Source organism: Ochotona curzoniae, unplaced genomic scaffold, assembly GCF_017591425.1.
Source record: "Ochotona curzoniae isolate NIBS_2020 unplaced genomic scaffold, NIBS_Ocur_1.0 contig_523, whole genome shotgun sequence".
Lineage (NCBI taxonomy): Eukaryota > Metazoa > Chordata > Mammalia > Lagomorpha > Ochotonidae > Ochotona > Ochotona curzoniae.
In genome coordinates this window covers 9495289-9511299 of record NW_024466459.1, presented here as the reverse complement: position 1 = coordinate 9511299, position 16011 = coordinate 9495289, and the positions used below count along the sequence as shown (strand labels likewise).

The 16011-nt window shown below is 60.1% G+C and overlaps 3 protein-coding genes across 5 annotated transcripts; 1 reads left to right on the top strand and 2 right to left on the bottom strand.

The window, feature by feature from the left end:
- The first annotated feature begins 7 nt into the window (after positions 1–7).
- Positions 8–2919, top strand: MRPS7 (mitochondrial ribosomal protein S7). The gene is made up of 5 exons (XM_040989682.1): positions 8–315; positions 738–929; positions 1035–1098; positions 1298–1465; positions 2347–2919. The coding sequence occupies exons 1-5, from the start codon at positions 233–235 to the stop codon at positions 2566–2568; spliced, it is 729 nt and encodes a 242-aa protein (XP_040845616.1). The 5' UTR covers positions 8–232; the 3' UTR covers positions 2569–2919.
- A 44-nt stretch (positions 2920–2963) lies between these two features.
- Positions 2964–6058, bottom strand: MIF4GD (MIF4G domain containing). 3 transcript variants are annotated; one of them, XM_040989684.1, is made up of 6 exons: positions 6002–6058; positions 5037–5171; positions 4335–4444; positions 4041–4196; positions 3866–3958; positions 2964–3557 (listed from the first exon to the last, which is right to left on the bottom strand). In XM_040989684.1, the coding sequence occupies exons 2-6, from the start codon at positions 5125–5127 to the stop codon at positions 3330–3332; spliced, it is 678 nt and encodes a 225-aa protein (XP_040845618.1). In that variant the 5' UTR covers positions 5128–5171; positions 6002–6058; the 3' UTR covers positions 2964–3329. The 3 variants fall into 3 exon arrangements, with proteins under 3 accessions (XP_040845618.1, XP_040845617.1, XP_040845619.1); XM_040989683.1 differs by lacking the exon at positions 6002–6058 and adding an exon at positions 5630–5987; XM_040989685.1 differs by lacking the exon at positions 6002–6058 and adding an exon at positions 5769–5987.
- A 1303-nt stretch (positions 6059–7361) lies between these two features.
- Positions 7362–15723, bottom strand: SLC25A19 (solute carrier family 25 member 19). The gene is made up of 8 exons (XM_040989426.1): positions 15330–15723; positions 14882–14931; positions 13851–14020; positions 13379–13534; positions 11489–11659; positions 10242–10425; positions 9682–9812; positions 7362–7921 (listed from the first exon to the last, which is right to left on the bottom strand). Exons 3-8 carry the CDS (start codon positions 13980–13982, stop codon positions 7739–7741), a joined length of 957 nt encoding a protein of 318 aa, XP_040845360.1. The 5' UTR covers positions 13983–14020; positions 14882–14931; positions 15330–15723; the 3' UTR covers positions 7362–7738.
- Between the last annotated feature and the right edge of the window lie 288 nt (positions 15724–16011).

The following is a 16011-nucleotide window of genomic DNA, read 5'->3' as shown; positions in this document are numbered from 1 at the left end:
CTGAGAAACGCAAGAGGGGAACCCGAGGCTCGGGCCGGGACGCCGTGGGTGTGGGAAAGACGAGCGTTTCCTTATGCCGTGTTTTTCGCGGGCGTTGCAGTGCGAAGCTCTAGCGCCCAGACCAGTGGGGTGAAGGGCGGATGTAGAACCTTGTGGCGCTTCTCGCTCCCGTCGCTCGCTCAGGCGCGCCGAGGGCAGCCCGCGGTGTGGGGAGTCCTCGTGACCAGCCAAGATGGCCGCCCCCGTGGCGAAGGCTGTCCTCGGGTGGACAGGCTTGGCGCTGGGCGTGCGGCCGACCGTGTGCTGGCTTCCAGGGTGAGAAGGGGCGAGCGCCGCCGCTTGGATCTTCACAGTGGGGCCTGCAGGGAAGGGAAGGGGCCATGGGCAAGCCGCGCGGCGTCCCGGACGGCTGGACTCGAACCTGTCACCCGGCTGCCTGGCTCCTCGGGGAGGTCGGAACGAGCTAACGGTGTCCGTAGCTGCGAGTGCGGTCCCCCCTCGTCAAGGGGCAGACCGGGACCGTCAATGTGTGGGGGTGGTGGCAGGGCCCGGCCTTACCTCCAGCACCTGACAAGGAGGACTCCCCGTTCCGTGTGAGGAGCCGCTTGGGGGACTAGAGGGCTCAAAGCCTGAGCGGCTCAGGCGCAGCCAGCGGCTGCAAGCACGCCTATTGTTAAGTCAGGCTTCCTCATTTGTGGGGTCAGCTTTAGCCCGTCCCCCGCCCTCCCCTCTTCCAGGCTCACGCAGGTGCGGTGGAGCCGCTATGGGCCCGAGTACCGGGATCCCTTGGTGGAAAAGGACTATTACCGCAAGCCCGCGGCCGAGCTCACGGAGGAGGAGCAGTATGATCGGGAACTCAGGAGGACTCAGCTCATCAAAGCCGCGCCGGCCGCGAGGACCAGCTCCGTGTTCGATGACCCCGTCATCAGGTGAGCTGGATGGGGACACGCACGCAGGAGGGTCCCCGGGCAGGTGCCGGGGGTCTGCCTTTGTAAGCTAAACGTGTTGTGTGGCTTTTTTCGTCCTCCCTGAAGCAAATTCACCAACATGATGATGAAGGACGGGAACAAGGTCCTGGCCCGGTCCCTCATGACACAGGTAAGTGCCCCCCTCTTGTGCGCGGCATGGCACACCTGTCATTAAAGTGAACTCCCCCCAGAGAGGCCCTGTCCTCCAGCAGCAGCGGCAGAGGCACTTGGGGACTGTGTCTTGGGTGTGCTATGAGATGCCAGGAGACAAAGGGGCATGCCTTAAGAAGCCTGGGGTGACAGATGTCTGCCCATGTTCTCCCTTGCAGACCCTGGAAGCCATCAAGAGGAAGCAGTTTGCCAAGTACCACGCGGCCTCAGCAGAGGAACGCACGAGCATTGAGCTCAACCCCTATGTTATCTTCCACCAGGCGCTGAAGAATTGCGAGCCCGTGCTGGGGCTCATATCTGTCCTCAGAGGCGGGCATTTCTACCAGGTGACCAGGCAGGACAGGCCCCAGTGTAGACATCGGTAGGGGAGCGAAGACGAAGAAAGCAGAGTAGCGTCTGGTGGGCTGCCTGGGATCCCCCCGGGCCTCTCCTCTGCACTGCGATCCTGTGAGGCCCTGCAATCCTGTGAGGCCCTGCGATCCTGTGCGGCCCTGCGATCCTGTGAGGCCCTGCGATCCTGTGAGGCCCTGCGCTGTAGGCCTGTCGGGGATCATGTAGGCATCGCTCATCAGCAGGGTTTTGTTTTGTTTTTTTGGGCTTTTTTTTTAAAGGATTTTTTTTCCTTTGTAAGGCAGTGTTACAGAGCTGAGCCATTAAGAAGCTGGGAGCTTCTTCCGGGTCTCCCACGGGGGTGCAGGGGCCCAAGCACTGGGCCCATCCTTCACTCCTTTGCCAGATGCATTAGCTGGGAGCTGGCTGGGAAGTGGAGCAGTTGGGACTTAAACTGATGTACCATGGCATCGGCCTTCTCCTTTTTCAGTATAAACCCACAGGGTGGACATGGTCTCATTAGTGCCTGCTTCCTGCATATCTGGCATGGGCATTGGCACCAATGAGGACGTGCCAAGTGACCCTTGGGCAGCAGGTCTTATTTTTAGGAACCCATGGTCTGCAGTGGTCTAGTCACCACAGCTGACAGCTCTTGCTGCCTGGTGCTTGCGTCGCCTCCGTTCAGGAAGGGCGGCGGCCCAGGCTCAGTATGTGCTGAACAGCTACCTCTACGACCCATATTCCGAGGTGGCCTGGGGTGGGAGGAGTCCAGAGCAGAGCAGACAGGCCTCCCCACGGTGGGGTGCGGCTAGCCCTCCCGAGGCCCCAGCCTGTGCCGCGCCAACCTCCCCCGTCTTCCCCTGGCCACCCTGCCCAGGTGCCCGTGCCGCTGGCCGACCGCCGACGCCGCTTCCTGGCCATGAAGTGGATGATCACGGAGTGCCGGGAGCGGAAGCACCGGCGGACGCTGATGCCCGAGAAGCTGTCCCAGGAGCTGCTGGAGGCCTTCCAGAACCAGGGCCCCGTGATCAAGCGGAAACACGACATGCACAAGATGGCTGAGGCCAATCGCGCCCTGGCCCACTACCGCTGGTGGTAGGGAGGCCCGGGAGCCCCGCGCCCTCTGCCCTGCCACTTTCATGGCAAAGGCACCTGTGGGGCATGGACAGACGCCTCTCTGAGGCAGGAGGGAGCAGTGTGCCCACTGCTCGCCAGCTGTCCTCTAGGGCACAGCTGCCCTCTCATGAAGAAGAAACGGTGCCCACCCTGAGGAGCTTCCTCTGAGGAACTTGCAGCCCAGGGCACCTCCACCTCAGCAGGGAGCAGGCTGCAAGATGCCACGAGAGGAAGCAGTTTTAGTATCGGCAAGATTTATTAGAAAAGTCCCACCTGCACTGGCATGTGAGCCAGGACCACAACTCAGTCATTAAAACAGACTGGAGGAAATGCATGTGGTCTCCAAGTGGTCTCTTCAGGTCACGTGGGGGCTGGGGGGCTGTGATTGCCTGTGCTGCCCTGTGACAGTCCCTCATCAGCAGCCCAATAGCTGAGGCTGCCTTTTTTACAAATGAGGAAACTGAGGCACCCAGATGGCTTGTTGTGCCTGCCTTACACAGTGTAGTGGTTGGTAGTGGTGGAGAGGGGTTCAGCCCTAAACCAGCAGAGCAGGTGTGGGGAGGTGGGGCCTCAAGGCGGGATCACTCCCTGTGCAGATGGGGTGGAGGCATGGGCTGTGTGGCTGGCCTGGGGAGCGGTGGAGGGCAGGCTGTGGGCACTAGTCCGGGAGCTCACTGTAATAGCACTTGTGGGCTGCAGGGCCCGTCGTCCAGCCTGGTTAGTGCAGAGGGGAGGCGGGGGGCACTAGTCCGGGAGCTCACTGTAGTAGTACTTGTGGGCTGCAGGGCTCGTCGTCCAGCCGGCGGCCCGGAACTCAATGATCTCCAGCAGCAGCAGCTGGGCTAGGGAGCTGAGGCCAGCAGGGAGCAGAAACCCATCTCGGAGCAGGATGAAGAGCTCCTCCATGCGCTGCCCGTTCATCCTCTCCAGCTGCTCCCCGACCCGGTGCAGCTGCAGCACCAGGCAGTCCACCTGCAGGGCCACAACGATACTTGCCTAGGGCCAGCCTGGCTGGGTGCTGCCCCACTCCTGTCATCTTTGCCCACCCTGCAGGGCCCGGCTGTGGCGGCTGAGCCTCCATCATTCCTGTCTGACAGGCTTCCCTCCTGGAGAGGGAGTCCCTGAGCAAGCAGGTTGGGGGTGCTCTGGATCCTGGATAAACGCCAGCTTGCCTTGCACCTGGCCCACCTTCTTCCAGGTGCCCCTCCTACACTGGATTCCTGCTTCAAAGGGTCTGGACAGTGGGCAGGCACTAAGCCCACGGTGCCGGCGCCACCCACCTCCTCCTCCTCGCTTAGACTGTCGGGCTGGGCCAGCCGGAAGAGGCAGTCATAGACGGGGTTCACCAGGGCCATCATGGGCATGTTGTTCACCTGTAGGGGGATGGGAGCTGTGGGCATCAGCCCGGCCTGGGGCTCAGGACACCCACAGGCAGTGAGGCTACCCGGGCCTCACCCTCAGGTGGTCGAAGACGTTGCAGATGAAGGTGACGTAGCAGACCCAGCCGCGCAGGGAGCGTGCCCGCAGCTGCTCCCTAGCCTGGTACTCCTGCTGTAGCCGGTTAAGGAGCCCTCGGCGGAAGACACTCTGGCCAGCCTGCTGACTCTCAGCCTGCAAGCCCACAAGAGGAGCGCGAGAGTGGGGACCATGTCCTGGGAACCCCACCCAGCCCATGCCTCTGTGCTGCTGGCCAGGTCTGCTGCCCATCTGAAGGCATCTGCTCTGTCCTCCATCAGTCCCTCCCCCCACCTGAATGATGGCGTAGCACATGCGTCCTGCTTCCTTGCTGAACACACAGTCCTGCAGAGAATGGTCCACAATCACATTGGCCACTTTCTCCAAGTCCACAGCTCCTGGATCTGGAGGCAGAGACGGGAAGGGAGTCTACGGCCACTGCCCACCCACATTTACCTCCATCAACTCCAACCTGGGGAGGCTCTGATGCCTCGTTATAGATTTTTAAAAAGGAGGGGGACGCGGGGGGACAGACCCAGCGAGGCCCAGAAGAGGGTGCCGTGGAGTTGCGTTTCACGACATCTTCCCCAGCACCAGGTCGAGGACAGCAAGTCTGCAGTGAGTGTTTCAGGGAAAGTTTCTACAAACTCGCACACCCCCCCTGCAGAGCAGGCCACACGGGGCCTGGGCCTTGGGCTTGGCTGGGCACGTGATGGGCATTGTGTCAGCTGAATCAAACTTGTGTTCACCGCGAGAAGGCAGTGGTTGAGCCTCCTGCACCATCCATCCCCCGCCAGGAAACTGGAGGGCGGCAGTGTCTTTCGAGGGGGGTGGGCTTCAGTTTAAAGAGAAACTGCAGGCTAACAGGTGACTGCGTGATTCATCCTTCCACACACCAGGCTCTTCCAGAGTCAGGCCGGGCTCAAAGGGAGGGGGCAGGGTCAGCCTGCAGGTGCTGCTCCAAGGGGCTCAGGAAGGGGTCTGGGCGGAGCTCACCTTTGAGCGCAGTCTTCAGCAGCCGCTGGGTCTCTGCATCAAAAGACTGGATTTTACTGTACTCCTCTCTCCCGGCCTCGCCCATGACCATCTGGCCGGCCCGCAGTTCTTGGCAGGGCTAGGACTACTGACCACCTGGCAAGAAGGCAGAAGGAGGCGTCAGGTGTGCAGCCTGGGATTCCCAGCGCCAGGCCTTCTGTGGGATGGCCAGCTAGTCGGGCAGCTGCTCCTGGGCTCTCCCGTGTTTCGGCTGAGAGCTCACCAAGCCCGGCTTCTGGTGCCAGCCGGACACCTGCTGCTCAGCTGAAGCAACTCCAGACTTCTGCGATTACACTAGGGTGAGGGGTGGGAAGCCAGCGCACCTCCCCTCGGGTCCCTCCAGGGGGAGGCAGCACCGCCAAGGGGAGCGCGCGGATGCGGACCCGCGGGGTAGAGCCGATTGCCCTGTGTCTTTCGACCGGCCCGGCTCGACGCCGAACGACTGACAAGGCTGGAGGAGTGGGGGAGGCCCGAGATGCGGTGCCCTGTCCCAGCAGGGATCCGAGCTCCTTTCCCCTACCTCCTCCCCCCAGCTTTCAGTGCGCGAAACCCACCCCTCCAGCACGCGGGTCCGAGGGGCCTGCGTTAGTGGGCTCCCCTGCCGGTCGGAGCCCAGACCCCTTCCGCCCGGCAGCAGCTCCCCGGGACGGGCTGGTTCAACTGGTCTCCCGAGTGGCAGCGACGCGGCCCTACCCGCTCAGGACTCCCAACTCCGCGAGTTCCACTCGGGATCGAAGCGTCCTCCTAAGGCGGCAGAAGGACGCTGCGTCCCCGAGCGGTGGCGGCCGCTGGAGTGCCCCCGGCTCGGAGCCGTCTCTCAGATCCTACGAGGCGACCCGAGCGCTTTCCAGACCTCGGCAGCTTGCCAAGTCCGGGAGGCGCGGCCCGGCGGGTGGGAGCGACTGCGAGAGCTCCCCGGGACCCACCTGCCGGGCCGGCGCCGCGCCCGCGTGCCCGAGGGCCGCCCGGCGGGCATGGGTGCGCGCGCCCGCCGCCCGCCGCCCGCGCGCCGCTGAGCTCATTTCCCAGCGCGGCGCGGGGCGGCGTCTGCTCGCCGGCGCCACCTGCCGGCTGCCGCCCCGCGCCGAGCGAGCCCGGCCGGTCCGTGGCTACCAGGGCTCGCGGGCGCTGCGGGCTGGCCCGCATGACGCCCTCGGGGGTCTCGCGGTGGCCCATGCCAGGGCTCCGGTGGAGTGTGGCAGAACGGGCCAGGCCACGCGGCGTAGGAGGAGCGCCGAGGGCGTGGCCGGAGGGACGAGCTGACCACAGCGGCTCACACAGAGTGCACACACTGAGGGCAGAGCAGCTGGCACGGCGGCACCCACGCCCACCACTCCCTCCTACCACAGGTGCCAACAACAAGGGCAGTCATGGGCGAGAGCCTTTCTGGCTCCAGAGCGGCTGTCAGGGCTGAGTGAGGCCCAGGCGCGGACAGCTCCGCCTGAGCAGCAGAGGCGCGGGCCTGCCTGTGGTGCCCCGTTCTCCTAAGGTGGTCTCTTGAAACAAGACAGCTCTGGCCTGTCTCAGCGCCAGAATCCGAGGAGGAGAGGTGAAGAGCAAAGCCTCACCTCCAAGGCTTCTCATACAAAATGCATTAGGGCATCGCTCCCCGCAGCCCTGGCCTTGAATGCCAAGGGCCTGGAGGCTCACAGCATTGTGGACCTTCTGGTTCTGCAGCCAAGAGCTGGGGGGACCAGAGGGAGCGAGCGCCACAGTACCCAGGGTCCAGAGCCTGCTCCAAAGCAGGTGTGTGCATGTGCGGCCGTCGGGGCTGTAGATGGCCACCCTGCCTCCTTCCCCATAACTAGAGTTCTCTGCACTCACCCCACCCTGGCCTCTCAGAACCCCCCGGGGAACCGACTCTGCGCTTGCCAGGCCCTCAGCCCAGTCCACAGCTGGCCACTCTGAGCCAGGAACAGCCTGGGTGGGGGTGAGGCCAGCTGGCCCCCTCTAAGCTCCTCCCCCAGCAGGGCTACCCCAGCTCTGACAGAGAAGAGAAGCCATCCCAAGAAGCCTGGGGAAAGGGCTGTCGCCTCCACCCACCCCTCCCAGTACACTGTCCCTCTGGCTTCCTGCTTCCGGTGGGGGCTCTTGGGAGAGTGGCCCGAGGGTGGTGCTTCTGTAGGTACCGGGAGGGAGGGGGAACAGGAAGTGTAGCTGGCTGGGCTGGGCCGGGCCGCTCCCTGTGGGATCCAGCAGAGCCTGGGGAGGGCTCCCTGTTGGGTCCAGAGGGGTAGGAAACGTGGGGGGGTGGGGGCAGCGAGCTGAACCAGTGTGACAAAGAAACAGGTTTGCAGCTTTAATGGCTGTTAAATACACATATGGAAGAAACAGCCCAAGCCTGGGCACCAGACTCTGGCTCAGGGCCCAGGGCCCACCCTCCCACTCCCCTTCTCACAGGGGTGGGGCTCCTTACTGAGCCTGGGGGGGCAGGGAGGGACAAGGAGAAGCAACAACCCTTAGTTCCATGCTGGTGTGGCTGCCCCGCCCCCAGCAGCCCTCACCCTGACATCCCGCTGTCTTCCCAAGCCTTGACCTGGCAGCGTTGCGAAGATTCAGGGGTGGCTGGTCTGGAGAGAGGGACCAGGCAGCCCTTGGCATTGCTATGTGAGACCAGGGGTGGCGCCTGCCTTTGGGGGGCCCTCCCAGAGTCAGAGTGGAGACTAGCTGTCCGCCTTCTTCATGCAGTGGAAGAAGCTGCAGAAGAGCTCGTACCAGAAGAACACCAAGCCGGTGGAGAGGGCGGCCTTCAGCAGGCTGGGGGACAGGCCCTTGAAGCAGCCCGGGGCCCCCTCCTCCCGCAGCACCTGCCGCGTGCAGTCCAGGAGGCCTCTGTAGCACCGCACCTATGGGAGGAAGGTTAAGGCTGAGGAAGAGGCTGGCGATTAAAAGACAGGTGCAGCTGCTACCTGCCACAGCCCCTGAAAACACCTGCTGGAGGAGGGAGTGATGAGAACGGACAATGAGCTGACCTCATCCTATGGCAGCGAAAGCCTGGGAGTCGGCAGGTGGCCACAGCGCCTTCCGCTCCCAAGCAGCTGGCGAGCTCCAGATTTTCTGCCCAGAAGTGTCTCTAACCCTTCACCCCATTCCCCCTAGCACCCCACAAATCTGAAACTGGCCCTTGGCGACTTATCTTTTTTAAAAGATCTATTTACTTGAAAGAGTTGCAGAGATGGAGAGTAAGAGCTCTTCCATCTACCGGTTCACGTCCAGACGGCCACGACAGCCAGTGCAGGGCCAGGCCAAACCAAGAGCCAGCGGTTCATGAGTCTGACAAAGCAGCAGAGGATGGCTCAAGTGTGTGGGTCCCTGCACCCACATGGGAGACCTAAAAAACTCCTGGCTTTGCACCTGACCGGCCGCAGCCATCGTAGCCAGCTGGGAGAGTGAACCATCAGGGGGACGATCTCTGTCTCTCCATCTTTTAAGTGCACATGACTCTATGCAAAGGTGGAAAACTCAACCAAAGGATGCCCTCCGACCACCCAGCTGGTGGCAGAGTTCCACAAGCCTTGACCTTCTTGGCAATTTCCTACAAAGCTATGCACCCAGAACTCTGTTTCCTGCTCCATTCCATAGCGCCCCTCCCCTCCGACATGTGTGTCACTAGCATTCCTCAGGCCACCGGTATGTCCCAGGTTCCCTGGATCTGCAGGGGAAGACCCTGGGGTCCTGAAGCCCCCGTGGCCGCCTGTAAGGTCAGCACTGAGGTATACAGGGTGAGAGTTGAGCACCGCAGCTCAGAAGGCAGCGTCCCACCCTGGAGCGCCGATCCAAACCACTTCCATCCCAGCTCCCTGCTGATGCAGCCAGGGTGAGAGGCGGAAAACGACTCAGGTGCTTGGGGCCCTGCCACCCATGTGGCAGACCCAGATGGAGTTCTGGGCTCCGGGTGGCGGCCTGGCTCAGCCCTGGCTGCTGGGAAACTTGGTGAGTGAACCAGCAGATGGCAGGATGTGCTCTTGTTCACTCACGTGCTCTCTCTCTTTCAAATATGAACATTTGAAATTAATAAAAATAAACCTAGGGCCCAGCGCGGTGGCCTAGCAGCTAAAGCTCTCGGTTTGAACATGCCAGGGTCTTATATGGGCACCAGTTCTAATCCCAACAGCCCTACTTTCCCATCTAGCTCCCTGCCTGTGGCATGGGAAAGCAGTTGAGCACGGCCCAAAGCTTAGGACCCTGTACTGCGTGGGAGACCCGGAAGAAGCTCCTGGCTCCTGGCTTCGGATGGGTTCAGCTCCGACCATTGTAGTCACTTTGGGAGTGAATCAGTGGTTGGAAGATCTTCCGTTCTGTCTCTCCTCTCTATATATCTGACTTTGCAATAAAAATAAATAAATCTAGCAATGTGCAAGTCTGAAAGACCATGAGAGAATGGCTGCTACCTCAGGAGTATTCTCTACTACAGAGTTCCTCCCAGAGCAAACCCTTCTAGAACTTTCTACACAGAAATCAGGGGCTCCAGTGCCTAGCACCATGTCTACGAAGACCATGACAAAGGGCAGGGTAGTGCACAGCTCCGTGCAAGTCTCCGACTCTGCCTTCTTCGTGAGAGTGGTCCCAAGACCCACCGGCGGCCACCCCCACAGGCGGGCCTCACCTGGCCGAAGCTGGCTCGGGCCCTCTCGAAGCCTCCGACCTGCAGGCGCTTCTTGAAGAGGTCCAGGGGGTAGGTCAGAGTCTTGCTGATGACGCCGGCTCCGCAGCCACAGAGCAGGTTTCTGAGGTTCTCTGGAGCAGAGGAGAGAGGCGGGACATGGGGCGTTAGCGGGAGCTGGACCGCCATCAGCAGCTCCCATCCTCATAGGCCCCCCTGCCAGCTGGGCTGGCAGCTGCAGCTCCCACCGCAGTGCTGCTGGAATCCCTGAGTGCCTCCAGCATTCCATTCCTCTATCGCAGGCTGCAGAAGGCATGGAATGCCCTCCCAACACACACCCTGAAACAACAACCCATCACCACCAAGCAGATGTGTTGGGCTTGTGACAGAAAAGCTGTTTCCGCCATCCTCCACGGAGGATACCAGTGCTGGGTGTGGTGAGGGCCCAGGACGCTCAGCTGCAGGGCCGGGTGCAGCCAGCAGGGGGCGCTCGCTTCGGGCAGGAAGACGTCCTTCCCCGGAGAGGACTGGGCAGCGCTGGGTGGTTGGTGGACAGGACTCACCGTTCTGCTTGCCATTGGCCGGCGTGAGCCACTCAGAGGCCGACTTCAAGGCGCTGTAACAGGAGAACTGGAAGCCGGCGTAGGGGAAGATGGCAATGAGCGTTGGGGTCAAGCCTTTGTAGAAGGCCAAGGGGCCCTCTGTCCTGTGCATGGTGACCACCGCATTTCTCAAGGTCTTGTACACCTGCGAACGAGCAAGCCTGAATGAGCTGCATGGGGTCCTTGGAGCCCCTCACAGCCACGCCCACTGGCTTAAAACCCAGCTCCCAGGAGCCCGCCAAGGAGGCAGCTGTTGCAGAAAAAGCTCGACAGTTACCCAAGCACCTCCCCGTCTACACACCTACAACACAGTGACAGCCAAATGTGTCCCCAACAGCGGGGGGCCAGGACTGGCACTGCGGCACAGCCTGTTGAGCTGAAACCTGCCATGTAAGCATCCCATGTGGGCACAGGTTCGAGTCCTGGCTGCTTCATTGCTGACCCAGCTCACTTGGATGGCCTGGAGAAACAGCGGACCTGCCACTCAACGTGGGAGACCCGGACGAAGCTCCTGGCTTTGGCCTGGTCCAGTCCCCAGCCACTGCAGCCATTTGGGGAGGGAACCAGTGAGTGGAAGATAGGCCTCTCTCTCTGTAACTATGCCTTTCAAATAAACAAATCCTTAAAACAAAAATCCTTAAAAAGAAAAAAAAAAACCACAGGTGCCCCAGAGTGTCTGCAGCTTCTAGAACAGTGAAGGACACAGCGGGGGTGCAGGCGGCTGCACATAGTGGGGCCAGCGCAATTTCCTGCCCCACCCCGGCTTGTGCAGTCAGTGAGTGAGTGAATACAGCTTTAATAAATCAGAGATCTTGAGACAAATGAACTCTGTTCTCTTTATAGTAGTACAAATTTAAAAGAGAGACAGAGATAGAGACAGAGCAGGGCAGGTGCTGAGCCCCCTCAGGGCTGACCCCACACAATGCTGACCCCCCGCCAGTGCTGGCCCTGCCCACTGCTGACCTGCCCCTTGCTGACCCCACCATCGCTGATCCTGCCCAGCGTGAAACACACACAGTGCTGGCCCCGCCCACCGTGGGGAGTCCCATCCTTATTTCACACCTGTAGGCTCCGGTCCCCAGAAAAGGCAGGAACCCCCTACCCAGAGCACACACACCGGTCTCAGGTTTTACAAACTGATCCAGGAACTCAACCCCCGAAACATGTGCCTTATTCAGGGTCCCCTTGTCTGGTCCCTAACCACTCACCTTGGGCTCCCCCTGGGCTGCAAAGCGTGTGCGCAGAACGTCCACGGGGTGCACTGCGAGGGTGGCCATGCAGGCAGACAGGCCACCACACACGAAGTGCACGGAGAACTCGCGGGCATCATGGGCGGTGGCTCTGTGGACCAGCTCTGTCAGCAGCTCAAACGACAAGAACTGTGGGAACAGTCCGTGACAGCCCAAAGAATGAGCCTAAGGCCAAACACTCCAGAAGACCCTCCGTGACCCAGGAGGGGCCGGGCCTGGGACAAGAAATAAGAACACGCTCTTCCTGGGGAGTGATACAATCTACATGAGCATGTGGGACCAGTGTTGTGACAGTGCCTTAAAACACTGTCTCTGGGGTCCAGGGCAATAGCGTAGCGGTTAAAGTCCTCTCCTTGAATGCACCAGGATCCCACATGGGTGCCGGTTCTGGTTCCGGTGGCCCCGCTTCCCATCCAGCTCCCTGCTTGGGACTCCTGGCTTCAGATTGGCTCAGCTCCAGCCATTGCAGCCGCTTGGGGAGTGAATCATCAGATGGAAGTTCTTCCTCTCTGTCTCTCTTCCAGGGTCCATGAGATGCCACTGTCACAGAAGGAGGCTTAACCTACCATGCTACAGCACCAGCTCCAGAAGTGGAGCAGCCAGGACATAAACTGCCCATATGTGATGCCAGCATTGCAGGGGTGGAAGCTTAGCCTGATGTGCCACTGTGCCCCTAAAATAAAGGCCAAATGTAGTACAGCAGTTAACGCTGTGACGCTGGCATCCCAAATCCACATGTTGCTTTTCCGATCCAGCTCCCTAATTACGTGCCTGGAAGGCAGCAGATGGTGGCCCAGTGCCTGGGCCCCTGACACCCATGTGGGAGACCTGAATGCATTGCTGGCCCCTGGCACTGCCCTAGCCCAGCTCTGGCCACTGTGGTCACTTGGGAAGTCAATCATTGAATGGAAAATCTTTCTCCCTCCCTCTTTCAAAGAAAAATAAAAATGAATCTTCCTCAAGTAAGAAAATGGGCAAGTGTTGATACTGCATCATCATAGGAGTGCCTGGCTTGGAGTCCCACTCTGTTGCTCACTCCAGCTTCCTGCTAATACACACCGTGGGAGCTAGCAGAAGATGGTTCAAGCAATTAGATGCCCGGCAGCCATATCTGAATTCCCAGCTTCAGCCTGGCCCAGCACAAGCGGGTGTAGGTATTTGGGGCATGAACCAGCTCTCTCTGATCGACCCTCTGTGCACCTCCCTCTATCTGTATCTCAAGTAAATAAAAACTAAAGAGGGGCCAGCGTTGTGGCATGGTGGGTAAAGCTGCCCACCATGACACCGGCATCCCCTGTGCATGCTGGTTCCAGTCTAGGCTGCTCCGCTTCCAACCCTGCTCCCTGCTGACGTGCCTGAGAAAGCAATGGAAGTACTAGCACTCCTATTCCTGTGAGAGACCCAGAAGATGCTGCTGGCTCCTGGTTTCAGACCAGCCCAGTTCTGACTGTTGCAGCCATTTGGGGAATGAACCAACTGGTGGAGGATCTCTCTCTAAATATACAGATGTAACTTTGCCTTTCAAATTAGTAAATAAACAACTTGTCCTTGGCCAAACCTCATGAGATCATGCTACCAAGGTCCCAAGTGTAAGACCTAAATCACCGGGCCGGGCAGTAGGGATCCCTCTGATGTCCCCACAGGCAGGGCAGGCCCTGCAGCCAGCGGGAGGCCAGGCTGCCTCTCACTGCCCGGCCCGAGACCCCACCGCCCCCTGCACCCCTCTCACTGCCCGGCCCGAGGCCCCACCGCCCCCTGCACTCCTCTCACTGCTTGGCCCGAGGCCCCACTGCCCCCTGCACCTGCACAGAGCGCTGCCCTTCAGCTGGCCAGTTGCCTGCCACTCACCTGGACGGCTCCATAGCCAATGGAGAGCAGCTGGGCAGGCACGTGTCCTTTCCAGAAGGCTCTTGGGCCTTCGTCCTGCCAAATGCGCCTGGTGGCCTGCACAATCCCATGGTACTTGGCGCCGGGGTCACTGCGAGACAGGCGCTCGATCTGAAGCTGGTCATGAGGATGGGAGAGGTCAGGGGGCGAGGTGACAGCAGGGTGGGGAGAAGGTATCACAGTGCTTCCCCTTAACCACGCTCCAAGCTCCAAACAGCCCGGCCTCCCCCACATGCCCGTGTGTCCTGCTGCCCAGGCCGTCTCCCCCACATGCCCGTGTGTCCTGCTGCCCAGCCCATTTGCCCCACATGCCCATGTGTCCTGCCGCCCAGCCCATCTCCCCCACATGCCCATGTGTCCTGCTGCTCAGCCCGCCTCCCCCACATGCCCATGTGTCCTGCTGCCCAGCCCATGGACAAGGGGGGCAGGGTACCTGGAAACGGATTTTGATGACATCCAAGGGACTGATCAGCGCCCGAGTGACGAGTCCTGACAAGGAGCCAGCCACAGCCACCTCAGACTTAGAGATGTTCCTGCCGTCTGCTCTGGGGTCATAACCGACCATTCCTGCCTCTCGCCCGTCCAGCGTCCATCAGTACCAAGCTGGATGCGAGAGAGACTTGGCATCAACACGGGGGCAGGTTTTCTGGGGTGTCTCCAAGTAGGCCCTGGGGTGCAGCGGCCTGTGTTCGCTGTCCTGCAGCGATAGACTGGGACGGAGTCAATAATAACGCGCATGGACTATCGACTGATGGTCAATAGCCTAAGTTTATTAGTGGCATCAGGCTTTTATAGACTGACGGTCACATGGGATGAGGGAGGAGGCTTCTATAGTTCCCATAAGCCTGTGTACGGAACCCATCAATAATTTCCACATCCTTGTCTGAAAGTATCTTTTTGTTTTACAGATCCAATCAAGTGTTCTCATATAAATGATATCCAGTCAATTGTCCTGTGACAGGACTGTCCATGACACCTGCACCCTTCTCTGCTTCCCTCCCGCACACAGGTTACAGAGTGGGGTCAGCTTCCTGCCCGGCTGGGTGGGGGAAGAGGCAGGTGTTAGGGAGTCTGCCTGTCCCTGCAGGATTCACACCTGCAGCTGGGGGGAGGCTGGAGATTTCCACTCATGAGCAGCTCTAGGTATATCTAAGGACATAACCTTGGATTCCAGAACAGGAAACTTGGGGTTCAAGTTCTCGGGGCAGCTATTTGACACGGGTTTGGCTTTCCCTTCCTGCAGACTGCAATGACATCTGACCTGTCCCCCCCAGGTTGCTGGGCGGATCCTGCCAGGCGCTGTCCCTGTGTGAGAAGGCCATGGTCTGGGGTGGGCGTTTGGACCACTAGAAAAGATTCGTTGAAGCCTCCCCCGTTTGTCTCTCTAAAGAATCAAAAATAGTAAAGTAACAGCCATAGACACGTGGAAAGGGCTTGTTAAACATGCTTCCCGGGGGTACTCACTTCTTCTGCTTGTTCAAAAATATCCTATACCGGTGAATTTTGACAGTGACCTAAAGGGCAAGACAGAATAAATACATCCCCTGCGTGACCGCGGCGCCGCAAAGTGGGCAGTGTGTGTGTGTGTGTGTGTGTGTGCAGTGTGTGTGTGTGTGTGTGTGTGTGTGGAGCGGGGACGCCGCCCCCACCGCTCGCTTTTCTGGGGGAGCTCCCGGTGTTGGGGTTCTGCAGGTGCCCCTAAGAGACCGGATCTCTGACCCACCCGAGTCTGAGCCCACCTTGTGCCAGGCGCGCCCCGGGCGGGAATCCCGCCTCCAAGGTCGGGTCAGGTGTGACACGTGGGCGCGAGTCCCGCCCCCGACGTCCACCTGCGCCGCCCCACCCGCCCCGGGGAGTCTGGGACCACGTCCCCAAAAGGATGGCCAGGAGGGCAGAGGTAAAGGTCACTCACCTAGTGGACACTATGAGCACGACTCGGCCGCCCGGGGTCGGCTATCTCCCTCCTCAGGAAGCCTAACAGCAAAACTCAATTGCCTTTGGCAGTAACTAACAGGCATCTAGGCCAATCACCGAGCAGCCTTGTCAGACGTCAGGCCAATGGCTGGACTCTCCGAGTCTAGCGCCCGCCTCCGCAGGTCTTTCTGGTTAATGTAGTCCCGAGATCCGACGGGCTTTCCCGGTGGGGTGCACAGCCTCCTGGGAGGTGTAGTCCTACATCCTGCGCATGCGCCCAAGAGTTCGCGGCGAGGCGGAAGACGTCTGCTGGAGGAGGCGGGCTCTGACCTTGGGCTCCCCAGGCGATGTCCCGCAGCTCGGGATCCGCCTGCAGAATAGTTGAACTTGACCCTTTTCCTCAATTTAAACTTGGAAAAGGTGGCAGGAAGCTTGGCAGAACTCTGGAGGGTGGGGAAGAGAGAATAAGCGACGAGGAGGAAGATGAGAGGGTTGTAGCCCCTGCAGTTTATTACAGGATAATAAGAACAGGACATGTGGGAGTGAAGGGGAAAACAGCTCTCTTCCCACGATCTTCACAGGGCAAGTGTTGGAATTTTCCAGAACCACCCCTGATTTCACGTTTATATTAATTTTTAAACATTTTTTATTAGAAAGTCAGATATACAGAGAGGAGGGGA

Coding starts and splice junctions, on each gene's coding strand:
- MRPS7 (XM_040989682.1), top strand. CDS start 233: ATGGCCGCCCCCGTGGCGAAGGCTGTCCTCGGGTGGACAGGCTTGGCG. Junction 316..737: donor ACCGTGTGCTGGCTTCCAGG/GTGAGAAGGGGC, acceptor CCCCTCTTCCAG/GCTCACGCAGGTGCGGTGGA. Junction 930..1,034: donor TTCGATGACCCCGTCATCAG/GTGAGCTGGATG, acceptor TCCTCCCTGAAG/CAAATTCACCAACATGATGA.
- MIF4GD (XM_040989684.1), bottom strand. CDS start 5,127: ATGGTCATGGGCGAGGCCGGGAGAGAGGAGTACAGTAAAATCCAGTCT. Junction 4,445..5,036: donor GCTGAAGACTGCGCTCAAAG/GTGAGCTCCGCC, acceptor CTCTGCCTCCAG/ATCCAGGAGCTGTGGACTTG. Junction 3,959..4,040: donor ACGTCTTCGACCACCTGAGG/GTGAGGCCCGGG, acceptor ATCCCCCTACAG/GTGAACAACATGCCCATGAT.
- SLC25A19 (XM_040989426.1), bottom strand. CDS start 13,982: ATGGTCGGTTATGACCCCAGAGCAGACGGCAGGAACATCTCTAAGTCT. Junction 13,535..13,850: donor TCATCAAAATCCGTTTCCAG/GTACCCTGCCCC, acceptor CCTCATGACCAG/CTTCAGATCGAGCGCCTGTC. Junction 7,922..9,681: donor CCCGAGCCAGCTTCGGCCAG/GTGAGGCCCGCC, acceptor TTCCTCCCATAG/GTGCGGTGCTACAGAGGCCT.